Source organism: Entelurus aequoreus, linkage group LG14 (genome assembly GCF_033978785.1).
Source record: "Entelurus aequoreus isolate RoL-2023_Sb linkage group LG14, RoL_Eaeq_v1.1, whole genome shotgun sequence".
Taxonomy (NCBI): domain Eukaryota; kingdom Metazoa; phylum Chordata; class Actinopteri; order Syngnathiformes; family Syngnathidae; genus Entelurus; species Entelurus aequoreus.
In genome coordinates, this window is record NC_084744.1 from 23,713,790 (window position 1) to 23,736,596 (window position 22,807).

Consider the following 22,807-nt stretch of genomic DNA (forward strand, 5'->3'; position numbering starts at 1 on the left):
TGTGCTCAGTTTGTAATAAAAGATGCTCAGATAAAAACTTGATAACAAACACAAGAATGCACACAGGAGAAAACCATTCAAGTGCTCAGTTTGTAATAAAGGATTCCCTGTGAAGAAACTTTTGATAACAGACAAATAATTACACACTGGAAAAAAACGATAAATGTGCTCAGTTTGTAACAAAAGACTCTCTGTGAAGAAAGCTTTCATAACTGACAAAATATTACACACGGTAGAAAAACCATTAAAGTGCTCAGTTTGTAAAAACAAAATTAAAAAAATGCTTTGTGAAAAAACTTATGAAAACAGACAAAATAAAAATGATGTGCTCAGTTTCTATTAAAATATTCTCGTTGAAGAAACTTTTGATAACAGACAAAAGAAAGAAAAGAAAAGCCAAAACTCCAATAAATATTGGCCTAAATTTAGGTGCAAGGAGTGGGGGGCGGGGCTTACAGTCTGAATTCTGAATTCAAGTACCTCAGCTTTAAGACATGTTGGACTGTGAAATTGTAAATATGTGATGCAGACACTGTAACTGTATGCATGTTCCATATGAAATAATACCAATACCCATGGAGAATAATTTGTGTCTTTATTACAAAAGCTTTTTTGACACTCGGCATTATGAATATTACTGGATAACAAGTAGCGTTTTATAAATGCAGCCCAAGTCAAGTCACTTTTGGAATGTCACTTCCGCCCTGGAGACGCACCTTAGTTAATGCACTCGCGGCTTTCGGCTGGCTTTTCTTTTAATGACAAATTTGGACCATTAAGTCGTTAAAGGCCTACTGAAAGCCACTACTACCGACCACGCAGTCTGATAGTTTATATATCAATGATGAAATCTTAACGTTGCAACACATGCCAATACGGCCGGGTTAGATTAGTAAAGTGCAATTTTAAATTTCTCGCGAAATATCCTGCTGAAAACGTCTCGGTATGATGATGTTTGCGCGTGACGTCACGGATTGTAGCGGACATTTTGGGACAGCATTGTAGCCAGCTATTAAGTCGTCCGTTTTCATCGCAAAATTCCACAGTATTCTGGACATCTGTGTTGGTGAATCTTTTGCAATTTGTTTAATGAACAATGGAGATAGCAAAGAAGAAAGCAGTAGGTGGGAAGCGGTGTATCAGCGGCCGGCTGCAGCAACACAAACAAGTAGCGGCTACGTCGTAGCCGGTGTTTCATTGTTTACATTCCCGAACGATGACAGTCAAGCTTTACCATTGGCCTGTGGAGAACTGGGACAACAGAGACTCTTACCAGGAGGACTTTGAGTTGGATACGCGCTACCGTGAGTATGCAGCTGCGGCTTCCAAACATTTGATCGCTTGCCCATACGTGCGTGCCGCTATGTGTAGGGTTGGGTATCGAGTATCGAGTATCGATTGGAACCGGGACTCACTTTCCGATTCTCCCGGAATCATTCAAAAGTTAAAATTTCAATTCCTAGTTTCGATACCCAGTCCGCCGACCGGAAAAAAAGAATAAGTCCGCCGACCGGAAGAAGAAGCCGCTAAACACCAACGAAGAAGCGCCCACCGCCGGAAGTGTTAGCATAGCCGAGCCCATGTAGCCGAGCGAGTCAGTCAAGCATGGATAGCGGGCGTCGGTGGTCGAAGTGTGGCTTTATTTTACTAAAAAAAAATGAAATATCGGCGAAATGTAACACGTGCGACACGACTGTTTCATGCTTAGGAGGGTGCACGTCGAACATGATGAAGCACCTCCGAGTTCATGGAGTACAAAAAAATGTGTGTCCCGTCTTCGACGCGCTGCGCCAACCGTCCTCCTCTGCCTCTTCCTCTGGCTTCGACGCCCAGCCTGGCACTGACTGCACTGCAGTGCAAATCCGGTAAGTAAAACAATATATATGCAATAAATAATGTGTTTTGCGCCAACGTTGAGGCAGCTAACAAATTAGCCCGCATATTTTTTCATAGACAATTTACAACCTGCTAGCCAGGCTCCGCGATGTGCTCAGCGTACTCCGTTCACCGTAGCGGCAATGTCGGTGCCACAGACGGAAGAGTGCCACAGAAAGGTCACTGCACACATAGTCAAAAGACTGCATCCCTTTTCAGAGGTGGAATCTCCAACATTTAGGTTAGTTAAGCAATAACGTTAGAGCTAAGCTAATTGATACTGGGCTAAACAGTAACAGCAACATTACATGTTTGTTTATGTTTGCAGGGATAAGGTGAAAACTCTCAATCCAAAATACATACCACCTTCCAGGGACTACCTGTCAAACACATTGATCCCGGCATGGTACAAGAAGAATCGGATTCGAGAATCGTCAGGAATCGGTCGAATTCAAACGATACCCAACCTTAGCTATGTGCATGTCACGTACGTAACTTTGGGGAAATATATGTGCTGTATGATTTTTGGGGAGGTGAACGGTACTTTGGGCTGTGGGATTGAGTGTGTTGTGTGGGTGTTTGATTTGTATTGGTGGGTTATATGGACGGGAGGGCGAACCCTTTACAGAGGACACCAATGCTTTGCTGGAAGTCTGACCAGGCAGGTTGTGACGTGTTGTTCAATTTTTAATAAAAGTACACAATTTTGTATATTAATGCATGTACTTGACTGACAAAACCACTAATATAAAATATCTAATCTATAAATATAGAAGCATATTAAACAGATTGTTACACAAACAACAATGTCACACATGTTATATGTGCTGATGTTGTTAGAAAGTCAAAATTAAAGTCTTGAGTCTTGACAGTTTATTTCAAATCCTGCAGTTTCATTTGCTGCTGCTGTTCTCACCAGCACACTTGTGTTTCTTACACTGGTACTTAGAAGAGAATCTTTCACCACACACACTGCAACTCAACACTTTCTCTCCTGGGTGTGTTCTCATGTGTCTTACAAGGTTTGATTGTTCACAAAAGCTTCTGTTGCAGATTGAACAGGAATATGATTTTTCACCAGTGTGTGTTCTCTTGTGTCTTTTCAAATGCTGACTTTGTGTAAAACCTTTACCACAGGTTGAACAGGAAAAAGGTTTTTCACCAGTGTGTGTTCTCATGTGTACTTCCAAAGTGTTACTTTGTACAAAACCTTTACAACAGACTGAACAGATACAATATTTTTCTCCGGCGTGTGTTCTCATGTGTTCTTTCAAATACTGATTTTTTCTAAAACCTTTACCACAAATTGAACAGATAAAAGGTTTTTCTCCGGTGTGCATTCTCATGTGTGTTTTCAGATGACAATGGTATTTAAATGTTTTGTCACAGTGAGAACATTTGAAGTGAGTGTTGTCAGTGTGACATGTCTTATCATCTTTAGAGTGTTCATCATCAGTGTCAGGAGAGTGTGACGTTGTGTCCTCACTATCTGATAGTGGAGCTAAGAGCTTGTCTGCTTGTGATCCTCCACAGTGGTCTCCATCAGCTTCTGTTGTCATGTGTTGTGTTGAGCTGCTGCTTGGAGGCTCCGCCTCTCTCTTCTCCTCACTTTCACCTTTGACCTCATCATTTTCACTCTTCACAGGGACACCAATCACTGGGAACTCCACCAGTCCTTCAATATGCTCTCCCTCCTGACTGATATTGTGTCCCTCCTCTTCATCTTTAAAGTGGGGGGTCAGTGGTTCATCCTTGTTCTGTTTAATGTTGGGGGTCAGTGCATCCTTCACTTTCTTTTTAAAGTGTGAGGTTTCTGGCACCTCCTCTTTGTCTTTAAAGTGGGGGTTGAGTGGGTCCTTGTCTTCCTCTTTATAATACGAGGGCTGTGGCTCCTCCTTCACCATCCTGAAGCTCCACTCCTGTTGCTCAGAGAGAAGATGTTCTTCACAGATGTCTGCAGGACACATTACGATGACTTTTATCATAAATAAACAGGACTTTTCCTTATATGTTAGTTTCAACTCTGAAGTGGCACGCAGGGAAAAGGCTGAGCCCACACAAACCCTCATGGTAGCACAAGACATTCTTCTATCCTTCCTGGGTGGGCCCACACACACACATTAACATGCTTAACATAGCACACTCTCCATTTTGTCAGAGTTCCAACAATGAAGTTGTATAGTTCACATACACGCGCCTGTCAAATCAAACATATTAAATATATAGAGATGACATAGACACAATAGGTTGATTGGCAACACTAAATGGGCCCTAGTGTGTGAATGTGAGTGTGAATGTTGTCTGTCTATCTGTGTTGGCCATGGGATGAGGTGGCGACTTGTCCAGGGTGTACCCCGCCTTCCGCCCGAATGCAGCTGAGATAGGCTCCAGCACACCCCGCAACCCCAAAAGGGACACGCAGTAGAAATGGATGGATGTATCAAATGGACACATTTGATATATTTTCAAAACAACTGACAGCTGACAAATCAGACTGTTAGTATTAGACTGTAAAATACATGATCATCTTTAATGGATTGATCGGTCAAATCATACTGTCAGTGACCTACTTATCCCACCGGAAGCCGGGGGCGTGGCTTAGAGGTCATAAATCATTCTGATTGATGGGTTTTTGACTATTTGAAAGAGAGTGGGTCCTATATTCTCTTATGGCCCCCACCTGTGGAACAGCCTGCCAAAGAGCCTCAGGACTGTAGAGACCGTTGACATTTTTTTAAAAGGGCTAAGGACATACCTTTTTAATCAGGCTTTTTACTGATCATGTTAAAATCCTGTTTTTTATTATTCATTGTGTTGTTTTCTATCAGCGTGTCTGAGAAGTATTGGTGGCAATCCCTCTTAGTGCCATTTTTAATAAAGCTATTGAGGATGCCCCCATGTTCTTCTTCTTGTAGTTTCCATCATATATTGCGAAAACTGGCAGAAGATCACTGATGCCGGTTATAAGTAGACCACTTGTAGTGTTGCTATCAAAATCATTGGTAAAAATATGATCAATAAGCGTGGCACAGTGGCCTGTGATTCTGCTTGGCTTTGTGATTTTAGGATATAAACTGATGCTGTACATTGTATCAATGAAGTCATCAATGGACTTTTGCTTGTTAGGGTTCAGTAAGTCAATATTAATGTCACCACATACAGTAAGAACATTATTTTTTGACCATTGTCCATGTAATTTTCCTTGATCCAATCTTCAAATGTTTCTATACTTGACTTACACTACCGTTCAAAAGTTTGGGGTCACTCAAACAATTTTGTGGAATAGCCTTCATTTCTAAGAACAAGAATAGACTGTCGAGTTTCAGATGAAAGTTCTCTTTTTCTGGCCATTTTGAGCGTTTAATTGACCCCACAAATGTGATGCTCCAGAAACTCAATCTGCTCAAAGGAAGGTCAGTTTTGTAGTGTGGATAATGCATATGTTTAAGAGCTATTTCTTTATTCATAATCATGTTTGAATCAGCTCATATTTTTTTCCTTAATTTTACTCTGTATGCTAGTTTCTCTTTGTCTTCAGATTGCCTGGTTAGACAGGGTCGTAAACCATCAGGAATGTGAACACAACCCCCAAGTCTCTCTTCTTATCAGTGTTGAGGGGGGGGGGGGGGAATGGGGTCTTTCTTTGTGTGAAAAGAGTTGCTTTTGGCCGGTGGAATGCCAGATCAACTTGGGCTGCGCATTTGTATGTGTTGTTCGAGGCTGGTCTCATTATTGCCAAAGCTTTGACAATAAAATTACAAAATACCTATTCTGTGCTTGGTGGTACCTTTTGAGTTCAGTTGATATGTCATTAAGGAACTTGGGACTGACCAGCGTTTTACATCCCACTTGGAGGAACATCTGGTCAAACGCAACAATTTGGGGGCTTCGTCCGAGATGACACACTGACAATTGGACCTTCTCTTGCAATCTTCTGGACAGACTCACATGGCCAAAACATAATTCAAGGTAAGCAGAACCTTTCTTTTTAGATAAAATCTGCATTAGGAGTCTGCCCAGAAGTCTGTAAGTTAAACACTGCTTTGTACCCCAGACACAGAATGGTGATTTTGATAGATTGATTGCATTTTTGCCGAGCCTGCCATTGCATTAAAATTGTAAATAAGTGGTCAACTCACGTCATTGTGTCTCGATTACCGTGACGGGCAGTTTCATTGACGAGTGAACTAATAGTTGGGTGTGGCTCACCCTGGGTAGTTGGTCGCCGCCTAAAAGAGTAACGGGTTGGATGCCCATCATATGGTACAGTAAATACTCCCCGGTTGTGAGATCCCTGTTGACATTTTTATGTGCACACAAATTAAGGATGGGTCAGAGGCCATTTGTAAAATACAATAAATACTCCCTGGTTGCGAGTTCCCTACGGCATTAACGTGTGCGTTAAAATTAAGAATCGTACGGGAGGAGGCCCTTCTGTACCATATGATAAATTCCACGGCTGGAGGCCATTTGTAATAAATACAATAAAGATTCCCCGGTTGTGAGGTCCCGGCGACACTTTAGTGTGCGCTAAAATTAAGGAAAAATAGACACAATGGCCAAGGAGTGTGACAGAAAAGAATGTGATGACGGCTGGGGAAAATGTGATGAATCATTACTGTTTAATAATCCATTGAATGCACTGTTGTCGACAATGGAATTAGCAGGTAAAGTTTAAAAAGAAAAAAAAAAAAGAAAAAAGAAAAGAAAAGAGAACGTTCCTTGAAAGGGTTAAGAGGGAGTTTACAATACTCGAAAAGTTGTGAACTCAAACGTCTGGTAAAATAAAAAATAAAATAAAAAAGTAACTGGAAGTTTTATGGTAAAGTGAAACGCAGAGAGAGGGCTTACGTGTATGTGTGTGTGTGTGCGTAGGGCTGTAGGCACTTGCTTGTGTGTGCGTGAGTGCTTACACGTGCTTGTGTGTGTGTGTGTGCGCTGGTGAAAATGGCCAAGGAGTGTGACAGACAAGAATGTGATGACGGCTGGGGAAAATGTGATGAATGGTTATCGTTTAATGATCAATTGAATGTGCTTTTGGTAACAATGGAGTCCGCGGGGAGAGACAAAAAGGAACGAAGTAAAGTAGTTAAGGAGATGACTCGAGCACAGGGCGAGGAACCTAACGGGTTAAAAGAAGGCTTACAGAACTTATGTGCTCGAGAATATAAGCGTTTGACGAATGAGAAAAGGAAGCTAGAGGGAATTCGAGTAAGCGGGAGTTACATGGAAAAAAGAACCGATGATTAATGAGACAAATAGGACAGACTAGACTGATTGGTGTTTTGCCTGCCGCGCATGCGCAAGACAATTCAAACGACCCGCCCAGACTTTGACTAGGCCACCGCCCCCTACTCCAGTGAGAAGGAGAGAGAGAGAAAAAGAGAGCAGGTGAAGGAAGATTGAGGGAGAAGAGGATGGTTTGAGAAAATATGGGAAAAGGATGTTTATAACCTTACGTTATGTGAATGGTTTCTAGGAGAACAGAAAATAGAAACATTGTGTGAAGTGTAAGGAAGAGATGGATACAGGATGTTGTTTGTAAAGGAAAACGAAAGTGAAGAAAAGATGAGAAAGTGACAAATGAAGGTATTCGTAAATGGTATGCTGTTGATTGTGGTTAGCTGCAAGTTTGTTTATTTGTTTGTTTGTTTAGTTGTTTGAGTGAAATGGGAAGAAATCAATAGGAGACTTTAGAAGCATTTTGTATCGTTGTGTTTCCACACAAGATGGCAAAAATACAGAACAACAAGTAGGATTAATGGCTGAATCTTCGACCTCACCGATAACACCATACGTTACAAACATAGCTACTGCTATGCGCAGTCTCTTTCCTCAAGATGAGGATGATAAGGCTAATGACAGAGCAGCAAGGAAGCAACTCCTTAATTTACAGATCGCTGAAAATAAAAGGTTAAAAGAACCAAAAGGTCAAAGATCAGCTAGGATATATTCAGCAGTGGGTGACCTTGCTTTTGAGTTCCAACAGGTGGAGGAAAGAATCCTCAACAGACGTGCGACCAGACGGTTGGACTCGGGTGGTGGACAACACGATGCTTCAAAGCCAGTCCGGGGTGGAAACTGTTTCGGCTGTGACCAGCCTGGTCACTGGAGTCGTGAACATTTTCGAACGGGAAAGGTTCCGTAGTGCCAACAAACGAACACAAAAGCGTGGCAAAGGACGCCCACCGCAGGAGCCCCAGCAGGAGATACAGACTGGCCCCCTGCTGGACATGAGTGTCAACGACAATGTTATCAGTTCGTGATTGACACTGGCGCCACCCATTCGATTCTGAATGCAGAGGTACCAAAGAAACTGTGTGCTTCCTCTTTAAAGGTCGAAGGCTTCGCTGGGGTCACAAGGTTACCTGTCACCAAACCACTTCCGGTTCAGATTGCTGGACCTCCTTTACAGACTGTACCCTGACATTCAAATCGCACAGAAGGAACATTCCTGGTGTTACCTGACGGCTTAACCACCAAGCTGCGACACCACTACCAAGGCTCCTACCACAGCCTGAAACAACAGGAATGGCTGACATCCAACTGCTCTAACAGTGAAAACCCTGACTGGCTGAGATGCTTCCGTGTGTTCTGCCACCCGACTCGCCATATGTTATGATCACCAGTTAGACACTCATACCAGGAGACCTTTGACTCCTTTGTATATTTATATATGTTGGAACTCAAGGTGTGGTTGCTCATGTTGACCTATCTTTGAAACAACTAGCATGGTATAAGATGGACACAATTGTGTCCCACATTGTTCACTTGCTCTCTGTCTCGCCTACAAAACCAAAGAACTTAGGTGCAATGATAAGACACGGCGTAGCTGCCAAACATTACACCGACACCCAAATACCACATTTTCAATTGTTTAGGTTTAGCACATAGTTGTGTTAAACACATAACTATGGGCTGCACTTTAGACACCTGTAGGCTACGAGGAGCTAGCAGCTACACAACAGCTGAGCTAAAACGACACATTACACATTTAAGCATATCAAATAATTATAGTTGCTCATTACATACACATAGTTGTCAAGACAGAAGTCTGATAGAAAGTATTCAGTAACAAACGTGTCTGCATCATTCAACTTTCTACAACATGAGCTTGACTTAATGAATTATTGGGGCCACCAGGTGTGGTAAAATTTCAAAATACTATTGCTAAAGCATTCGCCACAAGGGTAGTATTTTCTAGTATTGGTGACAATATAAATATAAGCATATTTGTTACTTTCACCATATTGAATAAGTTACATAAAAGCTAGGGTTTAGTTGAGTTTGAGTTAATTGTGATATTGCTAAGGGGTCCCCTACCCTAACAACACCCCCCAGTGGACCATAGAGGCTAAAGAGACAATCATTGACCTCAAACATGACCTGTCCTCCGCTACTTGACTATTAGCTGACCTTTTTCTTAGATGTTTCTGAAAGTGATAGTATGACTAACACAGTCCTTTCTTCAGAAACAGAAGGGGGTGAGTGAGGGTAGATACAGACTCCTTGGAACAAAATCGACAATCATCCGACTCTGACACATTCCATAGTTTTAACGTTTTTACCGTGGGTAAGAAGTTATAACTAATTTTAATTTGAAAATAACGATTTTACACATCGATAGTAGTTTAGTAGATCAAATTTAGAATATGGAGGAGGTGAGGGTGAACCATGTATAGTCTTTGATTTCACTGATATGATCAATACGGTACAAGGGAAAAGGTACGTACTGACTTGTGTTGACAATCACAGTGGTTGGCCGGAAGCAACAACAGCCTCAAAAGAGGATGCAACATCAGTAATTAAATGACTTGTGAATGACCTAGTACCCCGACATGGTTTCCCCAAAAAGATTAGGTCAGACAACGGCAACCATTTAAAAAAAAAAAAAAAACCTCACTTAGCCTTGGTCGAAAAGGCTTTCGGACTAGAACACAGGTTTGGGGTACCATCCTGAGTCCCAAGGTAAGGTTGAAAGGATGGACCAGAACATTAAAAACTAATTGGCTAAAATCTGTGCACAGACCAAATTTAATTGGATTGACATGTTGCAATTAGCGTTAATGATCATTCGAAGGTCCGTGAATAAAACTGTCTTACCGCCCTTTGAGTTTTTTCACCCTATGAGCTGCATACAGGTCAGCCCAGGACCAGCAGCCGCCATGGAAGGAGGACTCAGCGTAAAACCAAAATGGTATTTTACACAAAAAATGCAGAATTTGTGTGCCAGTTCTTCTGTACAGATACGAGGATGACAGCCCGCCACTCCAGATTCCCTTCCGGCCGCTGAGAGGGTCAAGATCTAGGTCATCAAACGCAAGTGGACGGAGCCCAGGTGGACTGGTCCCTTCAAGGTCGTGGAACGGACGTCTCACGCCCTTCGATTAGCTGGAAAAGGGGACACCTGGTACCACCTCTCCCTCTACACTCCTGCTGAAGAACCTGACAGATTACCAGCGGATGTCATTGCTGACATCGCCACTACATCTGCCCCACTCGACCCCCAGCAGCGCCTTTTGAGCCTGAGGCAGCTGAAGAAGAACGGGAGCAGAAAACGACTCATTTTTAGTGTCATAGAAGAGCGAGGCTTTAATTACACACACATAATCCTACAGCCCAGAAGACGACGCTGAGAGAGAGATTTTCTACCTATATTACTCTTTTTAACTTCTATATTGTATATCCTTATTTGAGACCAGCCTTTATACTCGAAGTTATCCAATTTCTCTTGCTTGTTTTCAGCATAACTATCTGTGTCGTTATATTAAGTGAAAAGTTTGATGTTTATCCCCGTTTCGTTACCTGAATTACTCTGATTTTGATAGACGAAAAGCAGGATGTCACACCCGGTAGTGTTCCCTGACGGACTGGTGCTTGGGCGTGTTCTACTGTCTTTGTGTCTCAGTTCTTCCTTCCTGACGACAGTGACTGACAAGTGTCTAAGAACAAACAGCGGACTTTAAATAGACTGGGTCAAAGAGGATAGCAAGACTTATTTTTTGACCTATGCAGTGTGATTAATTACGGGGGACACAATAGCTATTACCGTGGTAATAACCTCTATATTTGTGACGACTCAACCCTGAACCATCGGTGTCGGATGCAGACAACATACTATGGTAAGTGGTGCCCATCGTCCCTTTTATGTTGTTTTGGGGGTTGACCTGACTGATACAGACTCTAAAGGAATTATTAAAATTAATGTCCTTGAGAGGGCGTTAACTACCTCTACACCCTCTGTAGCACCTAAAGTACCACCCCACCTTGGTGGTGTTTCAAAGGCTCTCACATCTGTGCGTGCTAATGACATCACCACCGAAGGCCTGGTAACTTTGACCTTAGGAGCGGGTACAGGTAAACCTGTGGCTCAGGTGGATGCCAAAACCTGGGTGACTGTGTTGCTTGTTCCGCTGGACGTCCTTTTCCCCACACTTACCCCGCTCCTTTTAAGTTGACTGACATAAATGGCTCAAACTGTCTTATTTCCTTGTTCTCTGAACCCACGCCACCAGGGTGCGATTTGTTGGCTAGTGTGTACCCTCCTGTTGACAATTCCACCCGACTTCTTCCATTTGTGGCCCAAAAGCTGAATTACACGTGTTTTCAATTCAAAGGACCCTCTTCGTCCCCCAACAAATTGGGTGACATTAACCCTTCCTGATGCACCACACTGATAGATGGCTCAAGGATAGGCCCTTGGGCACGAGCTGACTTATTCTGGTATTGTGGGGAGCACAGATTGTACATTAGAATCCCAACGTTATCTGTAGGGCTTTGTACTATGGTTAGACTGGTGACCCCACTCACCCTAGTGGGTACCAAATTAACTCCCCTTGTAACTCCTGTCTCAGCGGCCTCTCTAACTTCTTGCCGACGCCGCCATGTTTTATGTCGAAGGAGTGTAAAGGGCTCCTTTGATCTGATGAGAAACCCTGATGGTGTTTACTTTGATGCAATTGGACAACCAAGAGGGGTCCCCTCACAACACAAATTGTGGTGTGAATCCTGTGCAGGTTTCGAGAACCTTCCTATCATTGGTGCTATTTTCCCTGTGACTGCTACTAAAAATGTAGAACGCATTAACTATGTTTTTTATAATCTGTTGAGACTGACCAACCTGACTCGTGACGCCGTTGAGGGACTTGCTGAACAACTTGCCCCGACCTCCCTCATGGCCATCCAGAACCGCATAGCCCTTGACCGCATCCTAGCCAAGGAAGAAGGTGTGTGTGTGCGCAATGTTTGGTGACCAATGCTGTACCTTCATTCCTAACAATGCTGCCCCCGTTGGCTCGGTCCAGAGCGCCTTAGAAGGCCTCAGAGCCTAAGAACTTACTGAAGTTTCCGGTGTCTCTGACCCCTTTAAAGATTGGCTTCATAACACCTTTGGCAGGTGGTCTGACCTAATTAAGTCGGCCCTGGTCTCCATTGGAGTTTTCTTGGCCATCATAACCTCATGCGGATGCTTTATTGCCCCTTGTGCTAGGTCTCTATGCACCCGCATCATTGTTAGAGCTGTCAAAGGTCAACCCCACCCTGGTTCTGGGCTTGCTATGTCACTGAAGGGGGTCAAGCATAGTGGTGACTTTCAGGGACCGTTAGTTTCCTTCCCTGACAATGACGACATTGACGTTGACTCCCTCCTTCTCTCTCCCATGTAACTATGGTTTGATTGTTTATCGATAGCTTGCTCGAAAACCAAAACAGCACCTACTTTAATGTAGGGCGTGCTTTAGAGGTGTTGCTCTCGTAGGAGAGATCTTTTGGATAAGATCTGAAGGGGGATTGTGGATAATGCATATGTTTAAGAGCTATTTCTTTATTCATAATCATGTTTGAATCAGCTCATATTTTTTTCCTTAATTTTACTCTGTATACTAGTTTCTCTTTGTCTTCAGATTGCCTGGTTAGACAGGGTCGTAAACCATCAGGAATGTGAACACAACCCCCAAGTCTCTCTTCTTATCAGTGTTGAGGGGGGGGGGGGGAAATGGGGGCTTTCTTTGTGTGAAAAGAGTTGCTTTTGGCCGGTGGAATGCCAGATCAACTTGGGCTGCGCATTTGTATGTGTTGTTCGAGGCTGGTCTCATTATTGCCAAAGCTTTGACAATAAAATTACAAAATACCTATTCTGTGCTTGGTGGTACCTTTTGAGTTCAGTTGATATGTCATTAAGGAACTTGGGACTGACCAGCGTTTTACATCCCACTTGGAGGAACATCTGGTCAAACGCAACAGTAGCTTCTGTAACGAGCTAAACTGTTTTCAGATGTGTGAACATGATTGCACAAGGGTTTTCTAATCATCAATTAGCCTTCTGAGCCAATGAGCAAACACATTGTACCATTAGAACATTGGAGTGATAGTTGCTGGAAATGGGCCTCGATACACCTATGTAGATATTGCACCAAAAACCAGACATTTGCAGCTAGAATAGTCATTTACCACATTAGCAATGTATAGAGTGTAAGTTAAGACTAGTTTAAAATTATCTTCATTGAAAAGTACAGTGCTTTTCCTTCAAAAATAAGGACATTTCAATGTGACTCCAAACTTTTGAACGGTAGTGTAGGTGATCCATATACACAACTGATGAATATGTTTTTGCTTTTTTCCTGACATATTTAAAATGGTTATACATTCTACAAAACCCAAAACCAGTGAAGTTGGCACGTTGTGTAAATGGTAAATCAAAACAGAATACAATGATTTGCAAGTCATTTTCAACTTATATTCAATTGAATAGACTGCAAAGACAAAATCCTTAACGTTCGAACAGGAAAATGTTGTTATTTTTTGCAAATATGAGCTCATTTGGAATATGATGCCTGCAACATTTTTCAAAAAATCTGATACAAGTGGCAAAAAAGAGTGAGAAAGTTGAGGAATGCTCATCAAACACTTATTTGGAACATCCCACAGGTGAACAGGCTAATTGGGAACAGGTGGGTGCCATGATTGGGTATAAAAGCAGCTTCCATGAAATTCTCAATCATTCACAAACAAGGATGGGGCGAGGGTCACCACTTTGTCAACAAATGTGTGAGCAAATTGTCGAACACTTTAAGAACAACATTTCTTAAGCTATTGCAAGGAATTTAGGGATTTCAAAATCTGTGGTCCGTAATATCATCAAAAGGTTCAGAGCATCTGGAGAAATCACTGCACGTAAGCCATGATATTAAGGGCCTCCGATCCCTCAGGCGGTACTGCATAAAAAAGCGACATCAGTATGTGAAGGATATCACCACATGGGCTCAGGAACACTTCAGTTGAAGTGCAAGTCAAAACTCTACTATGCAAAGCCAAAGCCATTTATCAACAACACCCAGAAACGCCGCCAGCTTCACTGGGCCCGAGCTCATCTAAGATGGACTGATGCAAAGTGGAAAAGTGTTCTGTGGTCTGACGAGTCCACATTTCAAATTGCTTTTGGAAACTGTGGACGTCATGTCCTCTGGACCAAAGAGGAAAAGAACCATTCGGATTGTTATAGGTGGAAAGTTCAAAAGCCAGTATCTTAGAAGGTATGGGGGTGTACTTGTGCCCAGGGCATGGGTAATTTACACATCTGTGAAGGCATCATACAGGATTTGGAGCAACACATGTTGCCATCCAAGCAACGTTACCATGGACGCCCCTGCTTATTTCAGCAAGACAATGCCAAGCCACGTGTTACAACAGCGTGGCTTCATAGTAAAAGAGTGCGGGTACTAGACTGGCCTGCCTGTAGTCCAGACCTGTCTTCCATTGAAAATGTGTGGCGCATTATGAAGCCTAAAATACCACAACGGAGACCCCCAGACTGTTGAACAACTTAAGCTGTACATCAAGCAAGAATGGGAAATAATTCCACCTGAAACACTTCAAAAATGTGTCTCCTCAGTTCCCAAACATTTACTGAGTGTAACACAGTGGTAAAAATGCCCATGTGACAACTTTTTTGCAATGTGTTGCCGCCATTAAATTTTAAGTTAATGATTATTTGCAAAAAAAATACGTTTCTCAGTGTGAACATGAAATATCTTGTCTTTGCAGTCAATTCAATTGAATATAAATTGAAAAAGATTTGCAAATCATTGTATTCTGTTTTTACTAAATTACTATATTGTATTATATTATTCATCTGCATAATAAAAACAATTGTTACTGATGTGGGAGAAAACATTTGTATCTGGATCTATATCATTTTCTAAATCTTGTTTTTTGTGATCTTTGTTGCAGAAGTTTTTCAGTTCCATATTTTTTTGTTCAACAATCTTTAGTTATTCTCCGGTGTGGACGACTCAAATGTGGGATTTTCCCTCAAATCCTCAGTGCTTTCTTTTTATTTTGTTATTGTCAATAAGGCTGTGTGTGTGTGTGTGTGTGTGTGTGTGTGTGTGTGTGTGTGTGTGTGTGTGTGTGTGTGTGTGTGTGTGTGTGTGTGTGTGTGTGTGAGTGTGTGTGTGTGTGTGTGTGTGTGTTTCCTTCTCTTCTTCTTTTTGGCAAAACTAAGGAGAGAAAGTTGAAGAGAAATCTATTTCAAGGTACTGTATTTTCCGGACCATAGGGCGCACTGGATTATAAGGCGCACTGCCTATGAGCGGGTCTACAGTGTTTCCCACACATTCATTTATATGTGGCGTAAACAAAAATATTCAATTTTTAATTTTTTTATTTTTTTTTGTCCTGCCCAGCTTCTCAGGCAAATCATATAGTTGATGTAGATGCCCATATCGGCTGTTCAGATTTACTTTACAAAAGAGAAGTGTAGGATACTTCTCTTGTTGCCTTATTTGTATTTGACTTTATTAAATGTATTCATATTAGAAACACAACATGTGTATATAACGAAGGGTGCAAAGTCTGCAGGCAGTAGGAAACACATGGTTAAGTGTAGGGAGTAAAACTGATGGCAGTCTCAAGTTCAAGATTTTTGGAGCTCTTTGTTCAGTGGATCAGATGTTTGATGAAGCTTTGTGTCTATCTACCACCACTACTGTTTTCTGTTTATTTGTTACTGACTGTGGCAGGACACCTCTGCCTCTGTTTCACTTTATGTTGCTGGTAAATAATATGGTTGTAGTAGTAGGCTAAAATTAAATTATTTAGTATGCACTAATTAAAGGGGCAGAGCTTTAAGAGACATTTTAGCTTTTATATTTTTACAAGATATATTGTTTCTAAGAACCACAATTAATAAATATATTTCAGTGAATAACTTATTGTTCGAATCTGTATATAAATATGTACATAAAGTGTTGTAATTATATTGTAAAATGGATGGATGGATGGACGTTTAAAACAAAACTGTTATTATTAATTAGTAAGTATACATTTTTTGACCCTTTTTAGAGAAAATCATATCGTGGTAGTAAATTATGCAAATTATTCGATGATGTCATGGTGACCACGTCCTTAGCCACGCCCCCACCGCCACAGGTATCTTGGCAGTTTATGGGAAACACTTGGTCTAGCCAGGTTTTTTTCATACAGAAGGCGCATTAAAGGGGTCATACTATTATGTTTTTTCTAAATCGCTTCAGGATGCGCCGTTTTGTGGGCGGTCTTATTTACGTGGCTCACCTTCGACAGCGTCTTCTCCCCGCCATCTTTGTTGTAGCTGTGTAGCGTGCAAGGACGGGTGTGGAAGAAGTGTCAAAATATGGCGCTAACTGTTTTAATGACATTCAGACATTACTTGAATCAATTGCAATCGTGTGCGCAATATATTTTATTGATTAATTATTTTGTTGCTGTTTTACTTTTGTAGCTGTATGTAGAAACGGCACTGCTGGAGTCGCAGCTGGTTGCATCAGCTCTGCTCTTTTAATGTCTTTAATGTTCTTTGAGGTTTCCCTCTTACACACATGTTTATGTGTGCTATGTCTATGAGGGTTTTATTTCCCTTTGGCCTCACTCTGGACCCCCTCCCCAGGGGCCCAGGCTTAGACTGAATATTTTATTTTAATATTACTCACCTAGTTTCTTGTAAGTAACATGTGTGCGTGTCTTACATAGAGATAATGAATGATTCCAACACTTTAAAAAGTGCAGTTCCCCTTAACATTAGAACATAGAACAAACATATATCATGTAACAAGAACATGAATGTGATGTGATTAAATCTTCTTAATACTGCCCTGACGCCATGATTATGTTCAGGATTTCCCTTTTAAAGGGCAAAGTCCTCCCAGGTTATTTTGTCCTATTAACTATCTGTATAAAGAGATGAGACTATAATTGAAGTTTAAAATGTTTTTGTACAAATGGACTGGGATATGTAACTCATCTTTACGGGTAGTTAAATTCGACAGAACACGACAACCACGTGGTGGCAAGTACCGGACGGAATGCATCATCCTCACAAGACAAATAAATAAATGGGTTATACTTGTATAGCGCTTTGACAGTATTTCCACATTTACCCATTAACACACTGATGGCGGGAGCTGCCATGCAAGGCGCTACCAGCACCCATCAGAGGCAAAGGGTGAAGTGTCTTGCCCAAGGACACAACCAGGAAGGTAGAAGGTGGGAATTGAACCCCAGTAACCAGCAACACTCCGATTGCTGGCACAGCCACTCTATCAACTTCGCCACACCACAACTTCTTATACACAATATATTGAAGAAAGGTGTTAATAATCAATTATAAAGTTAGTAAAGATGTGAGAGTAAGAAGTAAACAAACCTGGTCTGTGTAACACAACTTGATGTTTCTTATAATAAACATCCAATAGTTGATGTAGTCGCTCGTTCGCTTCTTTTGTTGGACAAAGTTATGCCTTGTTCTCTATCGTTCTTTCGCACATTTTCACACTTTACTCTCACACTTGATCTCTACTTAGCGATGTGTTGATAACTTCTGTGTCTTCTGTTAGCAGCTGACAAGCTAAGCTAACTAGCGAGCTAAGCTAACTAACAAGTAAAGATAGCAGGAGAAGCGGCACAGTGCTTCTAGCACATCGAGACGACTTTATCCTTAAATAAAGAATCAAAGATGTATTTTATACGACGTAAATATTTCAAACTGGAGAACAAATAATAACACTGACTTATTAGCGTCCTGCGCTTTTTTTTCACCGTCGAAGTGCTTTCACGACAGTTAGCACGCTTGACGTTACAAGGCAGTACTGCTCATAGACGTCCCACTGCCTTGTAACGTCAAGTGTGCTAACTGTCGTGAAAGCACATCGACGGAGAAAGACGTGAGCTGGACGCTAATAAGTCAGTCTTATTATTTGTTCTCCAGTTTGAAATATTTACGTCGTATAAAATACATCTTTGATTCTTTAAGGATAAAGTCGTCTCGATGCGCTAGAAGCACTGTGCCGCTTCTCCTGCTATCCTTGCTTGTTAGTTAGCTTAGCTCGCTAGTTAGCTTAGCTTGTTAGCTGCTAACAGAAGACACAGAAGTTATCAACACATCGCTAAGTAGAGATCAAGTGTGAGAGTAAAGTGTTGTGATTGTGTGAAAATGTCTACATTACAAATGTTGAGAGCGTTGGTGGATCAGCGACTAACTGCTGCCGCTGAAGAAATATTTGTAGTGTTAGAAAGAAAGATAGCAGAATACGAGGCGGAACTTTCTAGAACAAAAGAGGAGAACTATCAACTACTGGACGCTGTTTTCAAGAAACATCAAGTTGTGTTACACAGAACAGGTTTGTTTACTTCTTACTCTCACATGTTTACTAACTTTATATTTGATTAATAACAAGAAAATTACATTTGGAATATATAATATAATCACAATGACCAGTGGTGGAACAAGTCAGAGCTGGGCTGGGGGCGGGCCCCATGACGGGGCCCCCTAAACCCAAATCCATCCCATCCATCCATTTTCTACCGCTTATTCCCTTCGGGGGCGCTGGAGCCTATCTCAGCTACAATCGGGCGGAAGGCGGGGTACACCCTGGACAAGTCGCCACCTCATCGCAGGGCCAACACAGATAGACAACATTCACACAATAGGGCCAATTTAGTGTTGCCAATCAACCTATCCCCAGGTGCATGTCTTTGGAGGTGGGAGGAAGCCGGAGTACCCAGAGGGAACCCACGCAGTCACAGGGAGGACATAAACTCCACACAGAAAGATCCCGAGCCCGGGATTGAACTCACGACTACTCAGGACCTTCGTATTGTGAGGCAGACGCACTAACCCCACTGCCACTGTGCTGCCCCCCTAAACCCAAATAATAAAGCTAATTCTAACATCATCTTACAACATACACATGGCTCTCTGGGTTTACCGCCAACAATCTTTAACCAGGTTTTAAAAAGTTTGCCAGCCATTTTTGCTGAAATTTGTATTTTCCTGACATGTATTTATTTTCTCTCTTTCACCACAGCATCAGCCCGTTCACAGGATGTAGAAAAAATATCAAAGGGGATCTGATTTTTTTTATTTTATTTTGCCTATCATTCACAATTCTTATGTAGGACAATAATATGTTTTTATTTTGTATGCATTCTAAGTCGCAAACAAACGTTAGCAAAATCTTAACTATCCTAATTCTAACAATGAAGTCAATGTGAGCGCCTCTATTCTGCTCACTAAGCCCCCTAAATAAGAATTAGTTGATCAATATAATATACCCAGAAGTCATTTTTTTAAAAGCTATCTCTTTAAAACATGCTGTAAAAATGCACATCCTCTGGAAATATGCCTTATAATAGCCACTAACTGGAGGATACATTTTTAATTAGGATAGCATTAAAACAATAGTTTAAAGGTTTTATGGAATTTTCCAGGGTGTACGCCGCCTTCCGTCCCCCTGTGACCCCAAAAGGGACAAGAGGTAGAAAATGGATGGATAGAAAAAGACACATCATAGAATGCTATTTATATCCTTTAGATGCATTAAAGGCCTACTGAAAGCCACTACTAGCGACCACGCAGTCTGATAGTTTATATATCAATGATGAAATCTTAACATTGCAACACATGCCAATACGGCCGGGTTAACTTATAAAGTGCAATTTTAAATTTCCTGGGAAACTTCCGCTTGAAAACGTCTCTGTATGATGACGTATGTGTGTGACGTCACAACGGCAACGGAAGTATTCGGACCCATACAAACTGCTCTGTTTTCATCGAAAAATTCCACAGTATTCTGGACATCTGTGTTGGTGAATCTTTTGCAATTTGTTTAATGAACGATGGAGGCTGCAAAAAAGAAAGTTGTAGGTGGGATCGGTGTATTAGCTGCGGACTACAGCAACACAACCAGGAAGACAGAGATGGATAGCAGACGCGTTAGCCGCCGAACTCACCTTAACTTCCTCCGTCTCGCCGACGGCATCTGTGATCGGGTGAAGTCCTTCGTCGCACCGTCGATCGCTGGAACGCAGGTGAGCACGGGTGTTGATGAGCAGATGAGGGCTGGCTGGCGTAGGTGGATAGCTAATGTTTTTAGCATAGCTCTGTGAGGTCCGGTTGATAAGTTAGCTTCAATGGCGTCGTTAGCAACACAGCATTGTTAAGCTTCGCCAAGCTGGAAATTATTAACCGTTGTGGTACCTGATTCTCACCAAGACACAAAGTGGGTTTTGCAGCAAGCCGAAAAGGGCATTTATTGCACAAGTCTTTTTAGGAAGGGCGGGGTGTGGAAGTAGCAAACTTAAAGTGTCCAGTAATAAACATAAATATCTCCCATCTGGGGCTCTCAGTCCTTCACACAGCACTCTTCTTTAAAAGGTCAAAGGTCATTGCCTATCAAACAATAGAAACACAACATAAGTCAAACATTTCACTAATAATGTCCTTAGCGGTGAAATGGTGGATGTCTCACTTACCGCCTGATGCACCTGCCTTGACACAGAGGAGAGCCAGACTTGAATGAGGCAGAGTTAAGAAGGGTTTGTCGCTGGGCCCCACCTGGCCGCACAGCTGGTGACACTTCAGGCTGATTGAGTAGGTACAGGGGAACGATGATGCGGCCAAGGCTGGGGCGTTGTCTTCCGTGTTCCACTCTGCCTCCATTCCCTGGCTCCTCCCCTGTGAGGTGCCTACCTGTCAGGCGGTGCTTAAGTGAGACTCCACATATCCCCCCCCTAAGCTCGTCGGTCCGTCCGAGAGCTTCTTTGTCCTCTTCATATAGCCGGGACATGGCGTCTGCATGTGGGATGGCCTTCCCAGGCCGATATTCCACGGTGAAGTGGTAATTCTGTAGTTCTAGGAACCAGCGTGTGACGCGATCGTTTCGATCCTTATTTGTGGACATCCACTTCAAGGGGGCGTGGTCTGTCACCAAGGTGAAGGTCCTACCCCATAGGTAGTAGCGAAGGTGGTGTATGGCCCACTTGACTGCCAGGCACTCCTTTTCTACTGTGGCATAATTTCGCTCATGGCTCTGGAGCTTCCTACTAATAAATGTCACTGGGTGCTCCTCTCCTTCCGCGAGCTGGGCGAGCACGGCTCCAATGCCGGTGCCTGAGGCGTCAGTGTGGAGGATGAATGGCTGACTGAAGTTGGGGGCTTTCAACACCGGTTCTTCACACAGGGCTTTCTTCAACATCTGGAAGGCCGTCTCGGCCTCAGCCGTCCAGGTGACATGATGGGGCAGTTTGTTCCGTGTTAGTTCATACAGCGGTGTTGCGATCGTAGAGAAATTTTTAATAAACTTTTGATAATATGACACCAGGCCAATAAATGATTTCACTTGCTTTTTTGTCAAGGGGCGGGACCATTCCCTGATGCGCTCCACTTTGCGGGCCTGGGGTTTCACGCAGCCTCTTCCTATTGTGTAGCCAAGATAATCCGTCTCTGTCAGACCCACTCGGCACGTCTTAGCGTTGACCGTCAGTCCGGCACGTCTAAGGGCTCCTAGGACCGCGTCCAGATGCTGGAGATGGAGAGACCAGCTGGTGCTGTGAATCACAATATTGTCCAGGTAGGCGGCTGCGTATTCTTGGTGGGGTCGTAGAATTCGGTCCATCATCCTCTGGAATGTTGCTGGAGCCCTGTGGACCCCGAACGGCAAGACGGTATATTGGAATAGCCCCTCTGGTGTGGAGAAAGCCGTTTTAGGTTTCGCCCTTTCCGTCAATGGCACCTGCCAGTAGCCCTTTGTCAGGTCCAGGGTGCTGACGAAACGAGCAGGGCCGAGCCGCTCTATCAGCTCATCTACTCTGGGCATGGGATAAGCATCATACAGTGAAATCTCATTCAACTTGCGAAAGTCATTACAAAATCTCAGGGACCCGTCTGGTTTTGGCACAATAACAATCGGGCTGGACCATGGACTATGGGATTCCTCTATTACTCCCAGTTCTAACATTTTCTTTACTTCTTCTTTTATAGCCGCCCGCCTGGCTTCTGGGATTCGGTAGGGTCTTTGTCTTATCGCCTTTCCGGGTTTGGTCTCAATGTCATGTTTGATCGCCTGGGTCCTTCCTGGCAGTTCCGAGAGGCGGTCCTGGTTCCGTCCCAGAAGTTCCTTCACCTCCTGCTTTTGGGACGGGGAGAGGTCCTCTCCTATAGGTACCGGGGGAGTGGTCTGGAGAGAGTGTGCAGTTAAAAACGCAGTAGCTGGCAACGGCTCTGCCGCATGCCATTTTTTCAGAATATTTACATGGTAAATTTGGTGACCTTTCCGCCGGCCTGGCTGGTTTACCTTGTAGTTGACGGGGCCCATTCGCTCAATTACCTCGTAAGGTCCCTGCCATCTGGCCAAGAACTTGCACTCGCTGGATGGAACTAATACCAGCACTTTTTCCCCGACTTGGAACTCTCGGAGTGTGGCACCTCTGTTATATGTTCTTGTCTGTTCTCTTTGGGCTTTTTCCATATGTTCTCTTACCATGGGCCAGATTTTGCGAGCCCGGGCTTGTAGTTGGGCGACATGGTCAATCACACTGCGGTGTGGCGAGGGTTGGTTCTCCCAGGTCTCTTTCGCAATGTCCAGCACACCTCGGGGGCGTCGGCCATAGACTAGCTCAA

At 42.9% G+C, this 22,807-nt stretch overlaps 3 protein-coding genes across 4 annotated transcripts in view; 2 read left to right on the forward strand and 1 right to left on the reverse strand.

The window, feature by feature from the left end:
- Positions 1-22,807, forward strand: part of LOC133664542 (gastrula zinc finger protein XlCGF57.1-like) — a 234,817-nt gene that overhangs the window by 132,135 nt on the left and 79,875 nt on the right. The window lies entirely within an intron of this gene.
- Positions 2,146-17,953, reverse strand: LOC133664554 (gastrula zinc finger protein XlCGF17.1-like). Its single transcript, XM_062069267.1, has 2 exons — positions 17,555-17,953; positions 2,146-3,829 (listed from the first exon to the last, which is right to left on the reverse strand). The coding sequence occupies exon 2, from the start codon at positions 3,777-3,779 to the stop codon at positions 2,769-2,771; it is 1,011 nt and encodes a 336-aa protein (XP_061925251.1). The 5' UTR covers positions 3,780-3,829; positions 17,555-17,953; the 3' UTR covers positions 2,146-2,768.
- The window catches only part of LOC133664537 (zinc finger protein ZFP2-like), a 30,918-nt gene continuing 26,142 nt past the window's right edge, over positions 18,032-22,807 (forward strand). The window contains exon 1 of the mRNA XM_062069244.1: positions 18,032-18,527. Coding sequence (XP_061925228.1) covers positions 18,341-18,527 — 187 coding nt within the window. The 5' untranslated portion in view covers positions 18,032-18,340. The remainder of the gene's footprint in view (positions 18,528-22,807) is intronic.